Genomic DNA, 21,448 nt, shown 5'->3' with positions numbered 1-21,448 from the left:
GAGATAGAATTCTACTCAAAACATGGAAAGCCAGATCACAAGACAATCAACATGGCCGGGACCCTGGGACGTGCTTCTCACACTCCAAATGCTCCAAAGCCCTGGATCCTTCACACCAGAGTGAAGAGGGGGCCGGAAAGGGAAGAATGAGGGACTGAACCCAAGAAACACCTCAAGGAGAAACCTATGGAGAACAGACCTTTCCATCCTGCCTAGTGGGAGTTGGGACACCTATTGCTAACATACAGAATTATTCTATTCATTTTGGGAATAAAGTCCCATATGGGGCCTTTATGTGTTGGCACCCACTGTACGGGAAAAGGACTGTGGATGAAAAACAAGGCCACATGCTGACCTGACAAACTAGGGGAAGGCCTGCATGGCGGTTTTGCAAACTCAAACACCTAAAGTAACCATAAAGGATGGTCTAAAACTGAAACTTTAACTACATGCAGTTTATAATGGGTAGACATGTCCTGGACCAATATCTTCCCTAATAAAGGTCAATCTTTATCTTAATTGAGCCTATCTGTCTTTTTGTATCTAAGATAACATCCTTGCGAAATGTCAGGGTAACTTGTAACTTCCCTTTTCCTGGACCCTTCAGGGCATAACCGAATGTGCCTGGGCACCAGGACAGAGACTACAACTTCTTTCATTGTTGTTGTCATCCTGTTAATTGCTGACTGTCACTCTCCTGCACCCACCTGAATAAAAGAGGTAGGTGTCTATCATTTTACTCTTTATCCAATCCCAGAGGCCCCCACCCCACCCCTTTGCTTTCTCCCGCCTCCCTAATCTATCACCAATGGATTTCATGTAGCCCACCTATGTCCCCTCCTTTGATTGCGATGTATAAAAATAGATGAAAAATCGCCCTTCTCTGGAGCTTTATCCCAGTATGTTGAGACTCTAGTTCCCGGCAATTGTGGCCAGTTTGGCCCAAATAAACTCACAGAAATTCCTTACAGGTTTGAATGTTATGTTAACAAGATGCAGGATGTTTTCTCTAAAGGATGCTGCAGTAGCTCCCTGTGGCTAACGGCTGACTTCCCAGGTGACCTAGTTACGGTCTTTCAGTATCTAACCACTACAATATGATTATATTTCACTCTCCCTTATAGTAATGGACATACTAAGCTGCCATCTGTTTTTTTGTTTTGTTTTTAAATTCAAGAAAACGATTTTAAATATGTTATCTGCAATAAACATTAATATCTCAAGAAAAGCTATTTTAAATACAATAATGTTAACTGGTTGGTTTCTGATGTGTAGAGTAACTTTTATTCAGACACCCCTGTCCACAGCACCAGTGGGCCTAGTCCCTTGAGCCCACGGACAGAAGAGACCTTTGCCCCATTCCATTAAGAATAATTATTAACATGCCGAAACCGGTTTGGCTCAGTGGTGGAGCGTCGGTCTGTGGACTGAAGGGTCCCGGGTTCGATTCCGGTCAAGGGCATGTACCTTGGTTGCGGGAACAACCCGGTGGGGGGTGTGCAGGAGGCAGCTGGTCGATGTTTCTCTCTCATTGATGTTTCTAGCTTTCTATATCTCTCCCTTCCTCTCTGTAAAATATCAATAAAATATATATTTTTTAAAAAAATAAGAATAATTATTAACAAATAGGAAGGGGGGGAAATGTTAGGACCGTAGGGCAATGTGATCCTTAAGGGCCTTTAGTAAGCTTCGGGCCACAGGAGACCAAGACCAGGAAGAAAGCTTTCTGAACACCGTCCAGAGGGCACCAGATCGCACGCCAGCATTCCAGCCCCGCCCAGCCCCGCCGACAGTCCCCGCGGTGACTGCAGAGATGGAACTCCAGCGCCGGGGTCTGCCGCCGACCATTCCGTGCCCCCGGGGCGGTGCTGTGCAGCCCTCCCGCCCCCTAAACCATAAATTCTCCTCCGGGCACCCTTTGTTTGACCGGCCGCGCGCCCTGCACCGTGTTCACTTTCCACCTGCTGTGTGCGGCGCCCGCACCACGTCCCGGGCCTCAGCACCGTGAGCGGGGTTAGCACAGACTGCAGACCGCGGACAGCGAGCCGCCACCGCGGCGGAGGGCGACCTCGCTCCCGCGCTCTCCTCCGCCGCCGCGGACACCTCTGCTCCCCCGTCCCCCAGGGCGGACTCCCCCTGCCCGCCCGCCGCCCCGCCGGCCCCGCCCCGCGCTCTCCTCCGCCGCCGCAGACCCCTCTGCTCCCCGTCCCCCAGGGCAGACTCCCGCAGCCCGCCCGCCGCCTCGCCGGCTCCGCCGGCCCCGCCGCGGGCCCCGCCCCGCGCCGGAGCGCACGCGCGGCGCCCGGGGATGACACGCTCGGCCCCGCCCACGCGTCACTTCCGGGACGCTTCCTGCGCGGGGCCTTGTGGGTAGCCGGCGGGTCCGGGCGACGGTGATGGCGGGGGACGCGGGCGGGCGCCGCTGCCCGGACTCGGAGCTGCTGCTGCACCCGGAGCTGCTGTCCCGGGAGTTCCTGCTGCTCACGCTGGAGCAGGTCGGCGCCGGGCCCGGGGCGGGTGCCCTGGCGGGAACACTCCGCCGTCCGGCGACTCCACGCCGGCCGACCCGGTCTCCCCGCGCCCCCACCCGAAGGAGCCGTCCCGGCACATCAGGGATTCCCGGGGGTTCGGACTTACCTCTTGGGGTTCCTGATGGCTCGCAAAGAGGAGTCCTAGGCGGCCCTCGCGGCCTGTGATGGGCAGGAAGAGGGGACGGGAGGGTCGCGGGGGGCGGAGATGGGGACGGGGTCGGGGACCGGGCAGCACCGGAGAACGGCCCGCGCTCCGCTCGCTCCCCGCGGCCACAGAGGAGGGAGGGCAGCAGGTGCACGGCCTGGCTTCCGGCTCACCCACCGCGATTGCGGTGAGGGATCAGCCAGGAGGAGAGTCCGGGCGGGGTTCGGGGCTCTCGGGGTAGCGTTCGCTCTTTTTCAGCTACTGTGGCCGCTGATAGTAGACGAAAAAGAAGACAAAAAGTGATGTTTTGTGCAAAGTGGTAGAGAATTATTGAACGTTTCCTTGGGGTCCTATGTGTAATACTTTGTTTTGCTTGTGTTTTTGAACCTCTAGTACTGTGTCTCTGTCTAATCTCACCAAGCCCTATGCTTTGGTGATGCCAGTTACCTTTGGCCTGTGTTTCTCAAACAGGCACAGCAGAGTCGCCACAGGACTTGTTAAAACACGTATTTTGCGAGATTCATCCCCTTCCTGTCGGAGTCAGTAGTTCTGAGGCGTGGCCTGAACATCTGCATTTTTTTTTTTTTTTTAGCAAGTTCTTGCTTCTAGTTCAGGGACCACAGTTGGAGCACCTCTGCCCTACTAGGGGTGTCGAACTCAATCAGAGAAGGGGCCAAAATCTAAAATCCAGCGTAAATCGCGGGCCGAATGGTTTACTGAACAGTCATAAACTGACAATGTCTTAAACTGACAGCGGAGTGCAGTGATGACAGCGCGGTGCGGGCCACATTGCAAGGCCTGGCGGGCTGGATTTGGCCCGCGGGCCTTGTGTTTGACACATGTGCAGCAGTGCTTCCCTATCTAACCGGCCAGTGCATTCTACCTGAATGCCATCTCAGAGGACCCTCAGGGTTTCCACACATCTCTGAGTGAGTGAATACAGAGTGAAAATTGATAATAAAGGCCCATCTAGTATAAGATAGAAAAGGAGTAAAATTGTGCTTTTAAGTTTTTAAGGGAAAAGGGGATTGGAAAAAGTTTAACAGAGGACAAGGATTGGATGTTTAGTCGGTTCTATTAAACACAAGCGTTTGCAAGCCTTTCAGAATTGTAGGTGAGCCCATGACCACATTTCCATTCTCATTTTCCTTCGTTGTTCTCTTCATAAATTAGGGATGTCAGTGGACATGCTCTTACAGCCTGGGATGGTGGCTGCACACCAGCAGTGCTGGTCACCCCGAGGACATGTGCCCTTTGCCTTTAAGATGAGGCTGAACCTAATGTTTCCAGAGCTTGACCTATTTATAATACTGCTTCTTTTCAGTATTATAAAGGACCCTCAAGCATGTGTCTAATTGTAACAATGGTTTTATAGTTTTTTATTTGAGCAGTAATGTTCTGCCCTGTTAGGTAGGTAGTTGGTTAGTTGTTAAAAGTAGGATGTTGTTTTGAAATTATTTTTGTTTTCTTTCCCACAGAAGAACATAGCTGTTGAAAATGATATAAGAATAAACAAAGACAATCTTACTGATCTGTATGTCCAACATGCAATACCATTGCCTCAGAGAGATTTGCCAAAGAACAGATGGGGGAAAATGATGGAAAAGAAAAGAGAGCAACATGAACTAAAAGACGAGACTAAAAGGTACTTTTTAATGCTTCTGGTTTTCATCTTATAGGACTAAACAATTTTTAAAAAATATATTTTATTGATTTTTATAAAGAGGAGTTGAGAGGGAAAGAGAGTTAGAAACATTGATGAGAGAGAAACATCAATCAGCTGCCTCCTGCACACCCTCCATTGGAGATGTGCCCGCAACCAAGGTATGTGCCCTTGACCAGAATCGAACCCAGGACCTTTCAGTCCGCAGGCCAACGCTCTACCCACTGAGCCAAACCGGTTCCGGCTAGGACTAAACAATTTTGCCTTTTTCCCCCCTCCCTAGGTAAATTTAGGTAAAAAGGATTTCATTTACTCAACTATTTATTGAGCACCAGGCACTGTCCATAGACCATGAATAAAACTGACAAAATTTCTTGCTCATATTTTAATATGAAGGAACATAATAAAAAATTGAGTAAAATATATTGTATGTTACATCATGACAGAAGAAGAAACAGTGAGAGGATTCGGTTTTAGTTAATGTGGCCAGGAACAGCCTCATTGAGAAATGCCAGTTCAGGAGAGACGTAGCGAGTAGTGAGCAAGCTAGCATTCCAGGCAGAATGCAGTAATGGGTGTGCCCACGAACAGCAGGAGACCACAGGCTGGGTGGGGAGAGTCAGAGGGCGAGGGGGCGAGGTTGACTGGGGTGAGAGGAGATTGTCAGATCACAGAAAGCTTTGCGAGGCATTGTGAGAACTGTGTCTGGACTGTTGAGAAGGCAGTGGAGGGTTCCGAGCAGAGTCGTGACACCATCTGAAGTGCGTTTTAACAGGGTCATGCTGGCTGCCATGCTGAGAAGTGATTGAAGGTGGGGGAGGGACGGGGAAACCACTTAGCAGACTGCAGTGATCCAGACAACAGCTGCTGGTGACTGGCCGAGGTGGCACTGGACTTGATAAGAAATGGTTGGGTCTGGATGTATTTTAGAGGCAGAGCCAGAGCCAACAACATGTGCTGAATTGTGAGGAAAAATAGAATCAAGATTCTAAGGTGTTTGAATAATACAGAAATGGAGAGACTCATACAGCTTCAGGGACACTATTTCAAATTTTTAAATTCCAGGAAAGTGTTTATAGAACCACAGCAGATGAATTTCCCATTTAAAGGTACATGTGATTAATCATACAGTTGGTTAGTTAATGAGGACAAAGTACCCAGAGATCCCTAAGAGAGCTAGTTTCTTTTCCTATGTCACTTACATGGCAAGTGGGTGTTATTGATTACTGAATCTTCTTCGAGGCCTTCTGTTGGTAAGGAATTATCACGGGCAGTGCAGTAGCAATGGAGTGAGGGCAGGATCCTCACTCTGGTTCCTGGTTTTACTCTCTAGTTGTGAAGAATGAAGAAAAACTCATGACCAATAGGGAGGTTATTCTCCAAGGAGTAGAATAATTGAGGAATAATGGGCATGCGTGCTCAGAGTCTTTTGGAAAGTAAATAAACGTGCAGTCCCACTTTTGATCAGGAACACATGCGGTTCAGATTCAGCATCAGTTAGCTCGCTGGTTGCTTATTGGTACAGGCTGTGTATTAGTGTCAACTTTCATAAATTTGGATTATGCTGTGCATATCTTTAATTTACTTCCTTTGACTCTTACTGGGAAAGTATTTATCTGCACATTCAGGCACATTGTCCTAGGCCACTGGTCAGCAAACTCAGTCAAATATCAACAGTACAATGATTGAAATTTCTTTTGAAAGCCAAAATTTTTAAACTTAAACTATATAGGTAGGTACATTGTTATTGACTTAATTAGGGTGCTCCTAAGTTGGCCTTTTCTAAAAACTCAAGGGGCCAAAGAGCCGCATGTGGCTCACGAGCCGCAGTTTGCCAACCACTGTCTTAGGCAAAGCTTTCAATCCTGACATACTTTATTTCATGTGATGGCTTCTTTTAGGCCCTCACAGTCACTTTGAAAGGATCTTTGGCTCTGTTTTTAAAAATCACAATTTGACTCCAGTATCAGAGCACTAAAGCTGGAAGGATCTAAGATCACCAAGCATTACTGAGTCGCCTGCTGTCTCATCTCTGGAAGAACTGAGCTCTGGAGAAGTGCTGTGACGTGCCTGGTCCCACCGAGCTGGACAGTCTTCACTGCAGTGCTGCTCAGGCCTGAGGCGCCCCTTGCTCTGAGGTTGAACTCTCACGGCGGATGCACCCGCTCGCAGTCCTTCTGTTCCCCTCCTGCAGTGGCAGTGGATTCCATTGGGTTTATTTTTCATCTTTTGTCAAATGGTTGTCGGTGAATTTTGCTAATCACCTGGGATTTGGATAAAAGGCAAGAGTCTGAATTTTTTACAAGCTCCCTAGATACCACAGATGCTACTAGTCCCTGGACCACACTTTGAGTAGCAAGGCTGGAGAGTTCTTCCTGCTAAGCTTGTTTAATTAAAAGGTGTTTTTTTTTTTTAAAATCATAAATCTGTTCATTGAACAAATGAAATGCTTTTATTATCTTTACAATTAAGAGTGGAAATTAGCTTTTCAGAAGCTAAATATGAAGACTTGCTGAATTTTAAAATTCAAATCAAACAGATGTTACAGTTCCAGTTATTATAGAAAATGCCTTGGCTTAAGCGACCTTCATGAATGGAGCAGAATGCTCTATGTCGTTGTATATAGACTGCTGCTATGGTCATCTTGGTATAGTTTTGTAGTTTATTATCCTTTCTAAATAGTAGTGCATGGTTAAGATAACCCTATCAATAAGATGGTGATTTAAAAAAAATATATATTTCATTAATTTTTTACAGAGAGGAGGAGATAGAGAGTTAGAAACATCGATGAGAGAGAAACATCGATCAGCTGCCTCCTGCACACTCCCTACTGGGGATATGCCGCAACCAAGGTACATGCCCTTGACCAGAATCGAACCCGGGACCTTTCAGTCTGCAGGCCTACACTCTATCCACTGAACCAAACCGGTTTCGGCTAAGATGGTGATTTTTGAAAATTAAAAGAATTTTTAATTACTAGGACATTCTGTTCTACCTTCTAGGGTTAGTTGGTCAATTGATGTTTTAAAAATAACACTCTTGTGTGTACAACAACACTCTCTTTAAATATCATGTCAACAAATATTTAAACTTTAAAGCACCAGAAAATTGTTATTTTATTTAGAGAGTAAAAGAAAATTTCTTTCCCACTGGCCCTACTTAAAATAGATTCGTCTTATCAGTAAATTTTTTGGGGTCATTGTTTGTTTTAACTTTACATCCTAGTAACTGCTTTGCCATCCATTCCAGATGGCATCTTTCATGAAGGTGTGTCTCTGGTTTCAGGAGCAGCAGTGGAGATGTGTCAAAGAAAAGACCTCTCATTGTGTTTGACGGAAGTTCAACAAGTACAAGCATAAAAGTGAGAAAGACGGAGAATGGGGACAATGATCGACTCAAGCCTCCGCCTCAGGCAGGCGTTACCAGTAATGCCTTTCGAAAGTTATCCAGTTCCTCTTCGAGTGTGTCACCCCTAATTCTGTCTTCCAATTTGCCCGTGAACAATAAGACGGAACACAGTAACAATGACACTAAACAGAACCATGACTTGGCGCATGGGAAAAGTCCTCTGTCCCCCGTGGGAACGACGCCGGTGAAGCTAAAGCGAGCTGCTCCGAGAGAGGACGCCGAGGCCGCGGTGAGTGGGCGGCTCCCACGCTCATGGGAAGGGAGCGGGGGCTCTGAGTAGTCACTGCTGCAGGCCGGTCGTTAGCCCTCACGTGATCTGTCCGATGTTCACATCTCATTTCTCATAAATCCATGTTGATAAACTGATGCTTTCTTAAAAGTACACGCAGGGTTTTTTTCCTGCTTAAAATGTGTAAAGAGAGAGTAAAGGAGAGGGAGAGAGATAGAAACATCAGTGATGAGAGAGAATCATTGATTGGCTGCCTCCTGCACACCCCTCATGGGGGATCAAGCCCGCAACCCAGGCATGTGTCCTTGACCGGAATCTAGACTAAACCCATGCTAAACTCATGCCGATGCTCTATCCACTGAGCCAAACCGGCTAGAGCAGGAAGAAATACTCTTGTTAGCAAGGCTTAGCATGTTAAGTAATTGGTGCAGGGTCACATTGTTTTGCACTTCGCTGAAGCCACTCTAGGGTAGGGGTGTCGAACTCAATCAGAGAAGGGGCCAAAATCTAAAATCCAGCCTAAATCGCGGGCCGAATGGTTTACTGAACAGTTATAAACTGACAATGCCATAAACTGACAGCGGAGTGCAGTGATGACAGCGCGGTGCGGGCCACATTGCAAGGCCTGGCGGGCTGGATTTGGCCCGCGGGCCTTGTGTTTGACACATGTGCTCTAGAGTGTAGGATTTACCACTTGCCTCCCCTGCCCCTTAAATGTCCCTTCCTTGGAGGGCAGAGGGCACTTGGAGGAATCGACTATGTTGTGTTCTGCTGTACTTAAGCATTTTAGATGCTGGCAAATATGATACAGTTACACAGTTTATTTAGAGTTCAATTTATGAGGTAATGTAAAGGTCCAGCAGTTTTATAACTTTTGTTTATCTCAGACTATATATCAAAAAGTACCATTGACTGGATGACTCAAGCAACAAGCAGTTATTTCTCACAGCCCTGGAGGCTGGGAAGTCCAAAATCACAGCCCTGGCAGATTTGGTGCGAGCCCTCTTCCTGGTTCATAGTTGCTTGTCTGGGACCTCACGTGGCAGAAGGGACAGGCACCTCTCTGGGGTGTCTTGTATAAAAGCATCAATCCCATTTATGAGGGCTCCACCGCCATTAACTATCACCCCAGAGGCCCCGCCTCCAAACACCACATTGGGGGCTCAGTTTTAATACGACTTTTGAGAGGGGACACAGACATTCAGTCTATAGCACATTTTTGTAGTATATACTTGGGCTTTATTATCTTCAAATTGTGTGTCAGGGATCAAAACTCAGAGTAGTTCAATCTAAAATAGTAGACCCTCAAAAAAGAAAGCTATTGTGTATCCAACCACCCTTAAATTCTTACATTAGTTCCTTGAATCCTTTTAGTAATCCTGTGATGTAGACACAACAGTTATTTCCATTTCACAGATGAGAAAAGGCTGGATAATTTAAATAAACTTGTGTCCAGGGTTGCAGAGATAATAAGCAGCCGGATTGCAGTTAGAATTCATACTTGGCCCCAGGACATGCTCTTATGGCACCATGTTGCCTCCACACTTAACTACTCGGTCACTTTAGCAGGAATGGAAAGAGGAATCCACCCTCAAATACTACAGTGAGGAGTGAGCTTCAAGGATTTTTTTTTTTTTTTTTTTTTTTTTGAGAAAACGTTTTCTCAAAATTTTTCTTTCAGCGGTATGGTTTTAATTATTTTTAATCCTCACCCAAAAATATGTTTTCTGTTAATTTTAGAGTCAGAGGGAGAGAGAAATATTGATGAGTTGCCTCCCATATATGCCCTGACCAGGAATCGAACCTGCCACCCTTTGGTGTGTGGATAGATAGATGCTCCACCCACCTGAGCTACCCACTAGGCTCCAAGGTATGATTAAAAAAAAAAGAAAAAAGAAATCCATTCTCCTGTTAAGATCTTCGAGTGTGAGATTGAGGGAGGACATGGGCTCTGCAGGGGGAAGCAGCCCAGGAGCAGTAAGTGGTCCCAACCCTGAGTACCTAGGGCCACCTACAGGAGCTTCAGAAAGTCAGGGTCAGAGCCTCATCGCACTGTGAGTGCCCCAGGCGATTCTAAGGTGCACACGTTTGAGAACCACAGCTAGAAAAGTGGGAGCCAAGGAGGCTCGCTCTGTTTCCTAATCTAAGATCTCTCCACTAGATGGCAGCAGGGATCTACCTTGTGTATGTTGGTAGTAAACCTTGGTGGTTTAAAAATAGTCATTCAATTCTGACACTTTTGTAAGTATAAACTGATTTCTGTTTATGTTATTTTAGGATAACCAGAAACCCCCAGAAGCAAAGAGGAAGATACAACACGTTACATGGCCATGAAGGAAAGGTTCCAAAAATGTAAATATAACTGTAGTTTTCAAACAGTTCACATATATTGACAGTATTTATAGAGAGCTTGATTATTTTGAAAATTTTCTAAAGGTTTAAAATTAGGTTCAAAGAATAAAGTCTTTCCCTCTCTCCCTGCCTTCCTCCCTCCATTTGAAAGGAAAAAAATTGCCTTTTATTCCCTGATTGGGTAAGAATTTATCTTTTTTAAAAAAAAATATATATATATATATATGTTTTTATTGATTTTAGAGAGAGAGGGAGAGAGAGAAAAAAAATCCATGCAAGAGAAATGTTAATCGGCTGCCTCCTCTGCACGCCCCTACTGGGGATCAAGCCCGCCGCTGGGGCACATGCCCTGACCTGGAACTGAACGGGCAACCTTTCTTTGCTCGGCCGGCGCCCAGCAGCTGAGCCACTAGCCAGGGCGGAAGGAATTTCTTTTTAAATGAATGGCTTACTATAAGTCGTTTATGTTGACCCTAGTCAAATCAGGAAGCTACAAGTCTGGTGTATCATAAAGCATCTGATGAATTTCAGGAATTATTCTCATTATCTGTTTCAGTCTTTAGAGAACTTTGAGATTTTTTAAAAAAAAAAACTCAAATATTTTAGAAGTTCACAATTTTTCTTTTCCCAAGCAAAAGAATATAACAGTTCATCACAGTATTTTAGTAAATACTGCCCTTTCATCCTTGAAGTTCACCGAGAAAAGCATATTTGCAGTGCTGCCAATAAGCTACTCAGACTATTCAGATAAACTTGCTGTTCCCTAAGTGCTTGCTAGTAGCTCCTTCCCTTGAAGTCAGAACAGAATCGGTTTCTCGTGAGGGGACTGGTCAGGGTTGCCCAGGCCCACCCTTCAGGATGTCCGTGTCTCACAGCTGTCCTTCCTACTCTTCTCAGGAGCAGTCTGAGCTCACCTGCTCAGGGCTCTCCCTCCAGGAGCTTACTGAGGCAGACTGAGAGTCTCCAGGTGAAGGAATCGTGTAGGGTGGTGCCTGTTGGTAGGAAGTAGTGAACAGGAAGAGGAGGAAGAATTGTAGAAGTTAGGAGAGTCCGGGAGTGTAGCATGGTGGTGAAGGGGGAACCTCGGTGTGACCCCGATCGGCTGGCACAGGAGGGGCAGGTCGGAAGTCAGGACCCAGTGACAGCACGAGGGGCCAGTTGGCCGGGTCCCTGCTGGTGCAGCACGGAGCGCTGCCCACAGGGCTGTCCCGCGGCATCTCTGAGGTGTGTGCTGAGTGGTCTTGTTCCAGCGGCATAATTGAGTCAGTGAGCAAGGTTATTCCTCACACTCGTGAGTTCCAAGTTCACTTTTCTACCTTGTGTTTTTCGCCAAGGGCGCGAACACTTGATACTTTGTCCCTTATACTTTCTCCCTTGTACGATTGATCTTCAAATTGGGGTTTGTCTTTTCAGTACTTTGTAGAGCAGTCTCATTCCTCCTTGGATTTGTTAAAACAAGCATTTTAATGGAGCTATTGAATAGCCTTAGGAAGAAGTAATTCCACCGTGCAGGTGAAGGCTGTACTGAAACTTTAACCCTGTGGTTTCAGTCCTGTCCTCTGCAGCCAGCATCTGTTCACATAAGACAAAGTGGATGCATCTGAGTGTTGCATAAATTGTTAATGTTATGGTAAATCATTAAATACGCAGTTGTCTGCAGGGCTGATGTATAACTATGTTAAAGGACATTTTGAAAAGTGCAGATTTTAGGGTAGAATGACATTTATTTAGTTGTTCCTTCTGCTTTCATCTGCATTTCTCTCTTAGTTAAGAGAGAATTAGCCATTTGACAGTTTTAAGTCAGTGGAAACTTATTTTTAGTTATTCAGAAAATTAATTTTTAATTTGTATATTTAACTTACAAAGTAGGTTGGTATTAACAGCTGAACTGTGTAACATTGTTGCTTCAAATTGAAGTTTATATTATGAACATTCAGAGTCAGCGCTCATATAGCAGCATGTTCTTGACCTACTTTGAGTTTGAAATGTGGAGGAGCTAAGCTGGGTCTGTGTGGCCCAGACACCAACCTCCCGGAGAGCGGTGGCTTCCGGTGCAGACGAGCTGCCCTCTGCGTCTCCGTGTGCGGGAGCAGCCCGCCGAGCCTGCCCCGAGCCGGCCAGGGGCGGACAGGAATCGGGAAGGGGTGTTGCTTTGATGAGCTTTGGAGCTGAGAAGGCCTTGAATGGCTGACAACTTCAGAACCCTCTGTACTCCCTGACACAGGTTACTGTTGCTGCTCTCGATTCTGTAGTCCAGGAGAGCCAGTGCTTCTTGTTGGGGCAGGAAGGCGAATGGCATTGGTGTCAGAGGATGGCCTCTGAGGTGGAGTTACAGGCACTTGACCACTGCCTGCCCTTGCCAGGTGGTCTCGTTCTTTTCTTCCTCCCCCTCTTGGTTCCCCGTTTTCCTTGCTCGTGTCTCCTCTCCCACATTTTCATGTTCTTTGCCTTCATCTCCTTCCTCCTTTCTGTACAGCCTGAGCTTCAGGCGTGGTCACACAGCGGCGCCTGCTCATTCGCTGCGGCGGAGCCTGCCCGGTCCGCCCTGAGCCAGGAGGTCTGGCTGCGCGAGAGCTCTGAGTGCCACCCCGGGCCAGTGCCAGCTCGGGGCTGCGGCTGCGGTGCCACACGCTCCGCAGCCAGGCCTGTGGGAAGCTGGTTCAGCTTCCGCCGTGAGGCGGCTGTTTTGCTCTATTCAAGTTCCTCGGAATTGTAATTATTTTTTTGAAGTAATATTTTGGTTGCTTAAGTTTTCAGAAACAATTCTAAACTGATCTAGAGACTCATTCAATAGCAGTGACCTTTTTAAAACTTACATTAAGTAAAACTGCCAGTAGCTTAAATCACATGTATGTCAGAGCCTCCTCTGTTCTCTACTGTGGGACTTCACATATTTTTAAGTGTGCTCTTTTATTAAATGCTCGTATAGGTTTTGTAATTGAGTACAGAAAGTTTAACCTTGTAATGTACATTTTTTTGTATGTAAAAAGTCTTTTAAGCAGCCTTATCCTTATTTAAATAAACTGAATAAAATGACTGAGTAGGCCTGTAATTTGTAAAAAAATAAAATGAAAAAAATACTCCGTAATGACTTGATCTCTTTTTATTTGAGTAAGTGTTATTGAATGGTGTCAGTTTTATAGTAAAAAGTCTGTTTCTGGACTGATTGAGCTCCAGCATGATTCCGATATGCCCCCACCTCGGGCGCTGCTGGAAAGGAGCAGAAGGAGCGTGGCTGCAGCAGCCTGGCATTCCGGACTCCCCAGTGCCACAGGCTGACACTGACCCCACTGTGCTCGGGGAAGGAGACAAGTTCCCAAACCTCATCCCTTGTAAACTTTCTTTAAAGGAAAAAAAAAAGAAGAAAAAAAAAGGGAGAAACCAAGATGGCGGCATAGGTAAACGCCTAACTGCAGCCTCACAAAACAAATTAAAAAAAAAATACAACTAAAATACAAAATGGACATTATCCAGAACTACAGGAAAGTTGACTGACTGGAAATTCTACAACTAGAAGGAAAGAGAAAACCAAAAGGAAAATCAGGAGCCATAAAAGCCTAAAGTACAGAGATGCAGTGTGCACATGGGGAGAGGACGGAGCCGGAGAGGGGCAGCTGACTGCCTGGCTGGCGTTCCCTAGCGGGAAGGAGATAAAAGCTCCGGACTGTGCTGAACCCCAATTCTGAGCGAGACCTGGGGACCCAGGCTCATACGGAGGGAGTCTGGGCTATAAGGCGGAAACTCAGGGGAGTGGCGAAAGGCCAGTCCATTGCTCACAGAGGATGGACTGTTGACTCTGCTGCTAGATTGCCCTAGCAGGGAGACAAAAGCTCTGGACTGTGCTGAGCCCCAGTTCTAGGCCAGACCCTGGGGTCCCAGGCTCATACAGAGGGAGCCTGGGCTGTAAGGCGGAAACTCAGGCGAGCGGTGAAAGGAAGTCCTGGAGGCACGCACATTGCGCACAGAGAACGGACAGTTGGCTGTGCCGCAGGATTACCCTAGCGGGAAGGAGACAAAAGCTCCAGACTGCTCTGAACCCCACTTTCAACTGCACTGAACCCCAGCTCTGGGTTCATTGAGGGAGAACCTAGATTATTCGGTAGCAGGCGAAACTCGAGGGCACCTTTCAGAGGTGCTTGCAGCGAGTAACAAAGGACACTGAGGAACACTGAAACTCAGGAACCTCATAGGGTGGGGCTAAGGGTAAGCCAAAGCTGTAGGCTTCGCCCATCCAAGCTGAGCACAGGCTTTTGCAATTTTCCAAGTCTAGTCGAATAAGGCTGTCCCCTGGCATAGACACAGCTGATCCTTACAGCCAATTGGCCTGGAGGTGAGTTCCGTCCAGCGATACCAACAACAATCAAGACTTAACTACAACAAGGCTGTACACACAGTCCACAAACGGGGGCACCAAGAGTGCCCACCTCAGGTAACTGGGAGACTGACCCACTGAACCATATAGGACACCTTAGCACACAAAGCCACCCTACCAACTCAGGGAAGCAGTGAAAATGCCAAGACAAGGAAACATCACAAACGAAAGAAATGGAGGACTAAAGCGACTGGATATAGAGTTCAAAACCACGTTTATAATGTTTTTCAAGAATTTCCTAGAAAAGGCCAATAAAATAAACAAGACCTATGAGGATATGAAAAGGGATCAACTAGAAATAAAGAATACATTGTCTAAAATAAAAAAATATCTTACAGAGTCCTAAAAACAGAAAGGAAGATCACAAGAAACAAGTCAAATATTTGGAACATAAAGAGCCAGAAGACACTCCTCCGCAGAAGCAAGAAGGCAAGAGAATCCAGAAAATTGAAGATAATGAAAGAAACCTCTGTGACAACTTCAAGTGAACCAACATCAGAATTATGGGAGTCCCAGAAGAAGAGAGAGAGCAAGATACCAAAAACATACTGGAAGAAATAGTGAAAGAAAACTTCCCCCACCTGGTGAAAGAATTAGACTTACAAGTCCAGGAAGCGCACAGAACCCCAAGCAAAAGGAATCCAAAGAGGACCACACTAAGACACATCATAATTAAAGTTCCAAGAACAAAAGACAAAGAGAGAATATTAAAAGCAGCAAGAGAAAAGCAGGTAGTTACCTATAATGGAGCACCCATATGATTGTCAGCTGATTTCTCAACAGAAACCATGCAGGCCAGATGGAAATGGCAAGAAATATTCAAGGTGATGAATAGCAAGAACCTACAACCAAAAATTACCCAGCAAAACTATCACTTATAATCGAAGGCCAGATAAAGAGCTTCACTAATAATAATAATAAAAAAAAAAAAAGCTAAAGGAGTTCATCACCACCAAACCAGAATTATATGAATTGCTGAAGGGGGTTCTTTAGGAAGAGGAAGAAAATAAAGATAAAAATTATGAACAATAAATACGCAACTATCAACAAGTGAATCTAAAAACCAAGGGAATTAAGAAACCTGATGAACAATATTAACTGTTGAATATAATAGAATCAGAGGTATGGAAGGGGAGTGAACTGACGATTCTTGGGGAAAGGGGGAGTGGGGGTTGCAGGAAGAGACTGAACATGAACTGCACCTATGGATGAGGACCATTGGCAGTGGGGAAAGGGCAGAGGGTGGGTGGGAACCTGGTGGAGGGGAGCAACCGAGGGGGGAAAAAATGAACATTTGTAATAATGTGAACAATAAAGATTTATTTTTAAAAATTAAAAAAAAAATACGTGTGTGTGTGTGTGTATATATATATATATATATATATATATATATATGTATGTATTTTTTTAATTGGTTTCAGAGAGGGAGAGAGAGAAACATCAATGATGAGAATCAAAATTGGCTGCCTCCTGCAGCCCCCCACCCCCACCGGGGATTGAGCCCTGACCTCCTGGGTCATAGGCCGACGCTCAGCCACTGAGCCATGCCCGCTGGGCCCTTGTAAGCTTATTTAACTGGCACAAAGCAGACATTCTTTGAGGGCTTATTTGTGTTTGGGTGGTCTTAAGTAAGTTAATTTCTAAACTGGTGTCTTAACATTGATAGTGAAGCTCTAAATTTACTAGGAAGAGCCTCAGGTCACCTGCCTTGAACTTAAAAATTAGGTCCTTGATTTTTTTTGTCTGGACAGAAGCAACCAAAACAATCTTATTTCCATTTAGAGTTTTACTAATGTGCTCTTAGTATTTACTGACATGGTTTGCCCTGCCAGTTGTTATAAAGTTGGTTGTCTTCCCTGTTGTGGCAGCAAAAATAAAGATGTGAACTAAGCTCTGCTTCTAAAGAAAAGACAGGCAAGTGAACAGGAATGCTGGGTAATTCTAGTGCGAGAAAAAAATCAGGCTTAGGGTGAGAAACTTTATATATATATATAATTGGTCTTTTACAGAGAGGAAGGGAGAGAGAGAGAGTTAGAAACATCTATGAGAGAGACATCCATCAGCTGCCTTCTGCACACCCCCTATCAGGGATGTGCCTGCAACCAATGCACATGCTCTTGACCTTAATCGAACCTGTCAGTCTGCAGACCGACGGCTCTATCCACTGAGCCAAACCGGTTTCGGCAGGGTGAGAAACTTTAAATCCAGTGGTTAGGAAAGCCTCTTTGAAGCTGGTATTTTAAGGGGTGACAGCTATGGGAAGCTTTTGGGGAAAACATCCTATACATGGTAGGTTGTGATCAAGCAAATGCTTCTGCTGTCACTCCTGGATCCTAGCTGCACCTGTGAAGGGAAGAGGTTAGAAAAATACACCCCGCTGACAGCCACCACTCCCCATCCACTGGCCAGGTGGTGACTGTATAAGGTCCCAGGGCAGGAGCCCAGGCAGCTGACTCGCACAATCACGGGGATTAGAAGGGGTGGTGCTAAGCCACCAACTGCTAGGGATGGTTTGCTACCCAGCACTAGATAACAGACATCGGTCTCCATGGTGAAGTGAATACCCTGAGTCTTCATGGGTTTTTAGATCAGAAAGACTGGTGGGGCGGGTAGTATAAAATGAAGTTAGAGAAGGTAGGCAGAAGCCAGGGTAAGGTGGATATTAGGCCATAAAGGACCTCGTATGTGATTCTGAGAAATTGGAAGCTGTTAGCGGTGTTCAGACTTTGCCAAGTTGGATCAAAAGACAGAAACAAGATATCGAAAACATACTGAAAGAAATAGTGACAGAAAACTTCCCCCAACCTGGTTAAAGAATTGGACTTACAAGTCCAGGAAGCACACAGAACTCCAAATAAAAGGAATCCAAAGAGGACCACACCAAGACAAATCATAATTAAGATTCCAAGAGCAAAAGACAAAGAGAGAATATTAAAAGCAGCAAGAGCTAAGCAGGTAGTTACCTATAAAGGAACACCTATACGATTGTCAGCTGATTTCTCAACAGAAACCATGCATGCCAGACGGGAATGGCAAGAAATATTCAAGGTGATGAATAGTAAGAACCTACAGCCAAAGATAATCTATCCAGCAAAGCTATCACTCAGATTTGAAGGCCAGATAAAGAGCTTCACTAATAAAAAAAAGCTAAAGGAGTTCATCACCACCAAACCAGAATTATATGAATTGCTGAAGGGGGTTCTTTCAGAAGAGAAAGTAAACAAAGATAAAAATTATGAACAACAAATACGTAACTATCAACAAGTGAATCTAAAAACCAAGGAAACTAAAAAAGAAATCTGAGGAACAATATTAACTGTTGAATATAATAGAATCAGAGGTATGGAAGGGGAGTGAACTGATGATTCTTGGGGAAAAGGGGAGAGGGAGATGTGGGAAGAGACTGAACATAAATTGTGCACCTATGGATGAGGACAATGGGGGGTGGGGAAAGGACAGAGGGTGGGGTGAGAAGGGGGGGGAAAGTAACATTTGTAATAATATGAACAATAAAAATTTATTTAAAAAAATAAGTTAAATAAAAAAAAATAACCCATTTGGAATTCCCTGCAGAATTTTTTTTAAATATATTTTTTTATTAAATTATTATTTTTGTACATATACCAGTGTCCCTGCAGAATTTAATAATTATGTCTGTGGGCTCAGCTGCTTGTACTTTGGGTAATGGTGTAATGCTTTCTTGTTGGTTTTGCTCAGATTGCTTAGCTTTGGCCACTGAAATCGAATTCCGCTGGCTGCTGTGTCCCTCTGCCTTACATCCCCGTGGTTCCTCTGGAGCACTTCCTTACTTTCTGGTGGTACAAAGGGCTCCAGGTTCCTCTTATATATTTCCTGCTCTAATCCTAGACATGGCCATTTCTCCAAGGAGTCTTGGTTCCTTTCATTGAAGGATGATGGTATTAGAAAGCAAGATCTGTCTGAGCTCTAGGGTGCTCTTTGATACTGGGATGATAGCAAGGAAATACCTATGTGTTTATGCGGACCCTGGTATATGCACACACCTGTGCATGTTTTTATATGTAAGCATGAACTCACGTTTAGCTCACTGTGTTTATACTGTAGACCTGTGCTTGTTTCTATTATAAGTGCCAGCCTGGAAGTGAGAAGCCAGGCTCCCACCACCCGCTGTCCGTGTACTTACCTGTTCGCTCTGGTACCCAGTGCAGCAGTGGCCACGGCCCACCTGTGCCATGTGGGAAACAACATATCAACTGGATAGAGGGCAGTGATTTATGCACTCCCTCTGCCTCTGGCCTTCAGACGCCACTCATTTCCAGTGTTACTTTAAGTCATGTCGCGTAAAAATACAGTGGGAGTTTTATATTTTAATGAACAGGAGGATGTCAAGTTAACTTTTCTCTATTTGATTGATTAGAGAGAGAGAGAGACAACGATTTGTTGTTCCACTTATTTATGCATTCATTGGTTGATTCTTGTATGTGCCCCGACTGGGGACGATGCTCTAGCTGACGTGAATGCCCTGGACAGACATATCATTCACACAGTAGGGACTTGCTGTGCTTTCACACTCCACGTAAGGAGTTGGAATAAGACATGTCTCTGTCCCAAGGGGCTTTACCTTTTATTAATCTCTGTTGATTCGGTCTAAACATTTAAATAGTTTGAGAAAAAATCTGAAGAACATTTAATAATTAAAGTCAAAATGTTCTGTGTACCAGATGGTTTACTGGTTATGTTTTTAATTCCTTGAAGCCTAAGGAAACCTACCAAAAACAGTGGATTTTCTCTTAGAAGCTGCTTCCTAATCTGGGAGGGCTTCTGTTCACGTGCTTCTAGTGGGATGGCTGCTGATGGTGTCTGATGGAGTCGCCCTGCTCTGATTTCCGTGCCAGTGATGCCGGGACTTTTCGTTCTCAGTGTTTCAGGAAAACTCGTGTTCAGAGATTGCATCCCCACGGTCATCTCCAATGTGAGAAAACAAATTGTGCTCCATGTTAGGAATGATGCCCTCCCTAAACGTAGTCCAGCCATGGCTTTTCCTCACTGTCTCAGACGGGAAGCAATGGGATGCAGCACTGATTGTGGAAGAGGAGGCGTGCGGAGGGAGTGACTCTGAAGGCTGCCGCTGGCTGGTGACAGCAGCGGCCCACACCGGGACCCTGCCCTTTTCTTAAACCAGAGACAGGCCCCTTCCTGGGCCCCTCCACGCCCGCCCACCCCTGGAGTGAAGTGCACTGGCTCAGCTTTCACACGGCGGCCCACTAGCGAGCGGAGAGGGGTGGGACATAACGGACAACAGACGTCACCGCAGCAGGCGTGCGGCCGGCAGTTCCCCCCGGAAGGACGGGGCTGCGTCAGGAGCCTGCCCCTGTGCTGGCCTTGCATGAGCATCACTCCTTCCGGGCTCCCATGTTCACTCGGAGCCGGGGTCTCCTGGATCTTAGTTCTCTATTTCCACCTCCTACTCACCCTGAGCCCCTCAGGCTGCCTCTGAGCCAGGCAGCCTCCCTGTCAGAATGAGCATTTAAACCCACGGGGAGCATTGTAAGGCTTTTTGCTCGTTTCTAGCTCTACTTCGTGTGCCTGGTGCCTCAGCCTGGGGTCCCTGCAGAGGAGGGGCTCCTGCTCCTGGCCTCCTTGCTGTCGGCATTCTGTCATGCCTCCTGTCAGTGTGTCTGCTCTGTGTCAAGGCTCAGGGCTCTGGGGTGGGGCGGGGCATCGCTGTTCGTGTGGGATCTCCATGGATACTGTCAGTCACCCTTTCCCGGAGTGTCCCTGCCGAGGACACTTCCTCTGCTCTTACACACATCTCAGCAGAACACATCCCTCTGTTGAAAAAAATCCAAAGGCCCGAAGAATTGTCACAAAAACATAAGAGACCACGAGAACCCAGCAGAGTAGGCACGTGGTTGGCAAACTGCGGCTTGAGAACCACATGCGGCTCTTTGGCCCCTTGAGTGTGGCTCTTCCACAAAATACCATGGCCTGGGCAAGTCTATTTTGAAGAAGTGGCATTAGAAGAAGTTTAAGTTAAAAAAATTTGGCTCTCAAAAGAAATTTCAATCATTGTACTGTTGGTATTTGGCTCTGTTGACTAACGAGTTTGCCCACCACTGGAGTAGGCCATTTGAGGCGCCATCGACCAATGTGTTAGGGTGAGGAGACAGCCCCGAGCCCGCAGGATGGGAAACCTGGGGGCCAGGACTCCAAAGAGCACCTGTCCCACGTGATAGAGGGGAACTAGAAGTCAGCCCGTCTGCTGAGGGAGGGGGAAGGCGAAAGGAGAGAGCGCAGGGAGATAGGAAGAAGGAGCAGGCAGGCTCCTGCAGGTTTGCAGCCAGAGCACGCCCGGGAGGCTTCCTGGGAAGTAGGCTGCCGAAACATCAGGTGGGAGAGACTGGTCCCAGAGCTTCAGGTATTGGAGCAATCTGCTACACACCAAGCAAATTTGCTTTATATTAACTGTCAGTATAGGAAACTAAAAAAGTATAACATACATTTTTCTGAAATGTCATAACATTGTAAAGTTTAAAATCTACAGCTCAGTGAATTTATGTGTGTGTGTGAGAGAGAGAGAGAGAGAGAGGGTGGGGGAGAGATACCACTCCCCAAATCAAGACAGAGAACAAACTTCCCAGAAAGAGTCAAACAGTATACATTTAGGCCTCTGGACAGGCCGTGTGGCTGAGTGGGCATGGCTATATTCCCAGACACCTTTTTAAGAGGACGCAGGGCCGTGTGCAGGACTTAGCCACAGCCGTTTCCA

General features: G+C 46.2%; 1 protein-coding gene across 2 annotated transcripts; it reads left to right on the top strand.

Annotated features, from left to right (window-relative positions):
* The first annotated feature begins 2,351 nt into the window (after nucleotides 1–2,351).
* On the top strand, nucleotides 2,352–21,044 carry LOC311631086 (ashwin). 2 transcript variants are annotated; one of them, XM_084900928.1, is made up of 5 exons: nucleotides 2,352–2,495; nucleotides 4,155–4,321; nucleotides 7,625–7,976; nucleotides 10,254–10,328; nucleotides 19,735–21,044. In XM_084900928.1, exons 1-4 carry the CDS (start codon nucleotides 2,397–2,399, stop codon nucleotides 10,308–10,310), a joined length of 675 nt encoding a protein of 224 aa, XP_084757054.1. In that variant the 5' UTR covers nucleotides 2,352–2,396; the 3' UTR covers nucleotides 10,311–10,328; nucleotides 19,735–21,044. The 2 variants fall into 2 exon arrangements, with proteins under 2 accessions (XP_084757054.1, XP_084757053.1); XM_084900927.1 differs by lacking the exon at nucleotides 19,735–21,044 and having other exon boundaries at nucleotides 10,254–13,361.
* The last annotated feature ends 404 nt before the right edge of the window (nucleotides 21,045–21,448 follow it).

Source organism: Pipistrellus hanaki (genome assembly GCF_964339955.1).
Source record: "Pipistrellus hanaki genome assembly, chromosome: 12".
NCBI classification, from domain to species: Eukaryota; Metazoa; Chordata; class Mammalia; order Chiroptera; family Vespertilionidae; genus Pipistrellus; species Pipistrellus hanaki.
The sequence above is the reverse complement of the archived record's forward strand: the minus strand, read 5'-3'. Positions and strand labels throughout refer to the sequence as shown.

What these genes read in the sequence shown, in the direction of transcription:
- LOC311631086 (XM_084900928.1), top strand. Translation starts at nt 2,397, where the DNA reads ATGGCGGGGGACGCGGGCGGGCGCCGCTGCCCGGACTCGGAGCTGCTG. An exon ending in CTAAAAGACGAGACTAAAAG is followed by an intron (nt 4,322 to 7,624) that starts GTACTTTTTAAT and finishes CTCTGGTTTCAG; the next exon opens with GAGCAGCAGTGGAGATGTGT. An exon ending in GAGAGGACGCCGAGGCCGCG is followed by an intron (nt 7,977 to 10,253) that starts GTGAGTGGGCGG and finishes ATGTTATTTTAG; the next exon opens with GATAACCAGAAACCCCCAGA.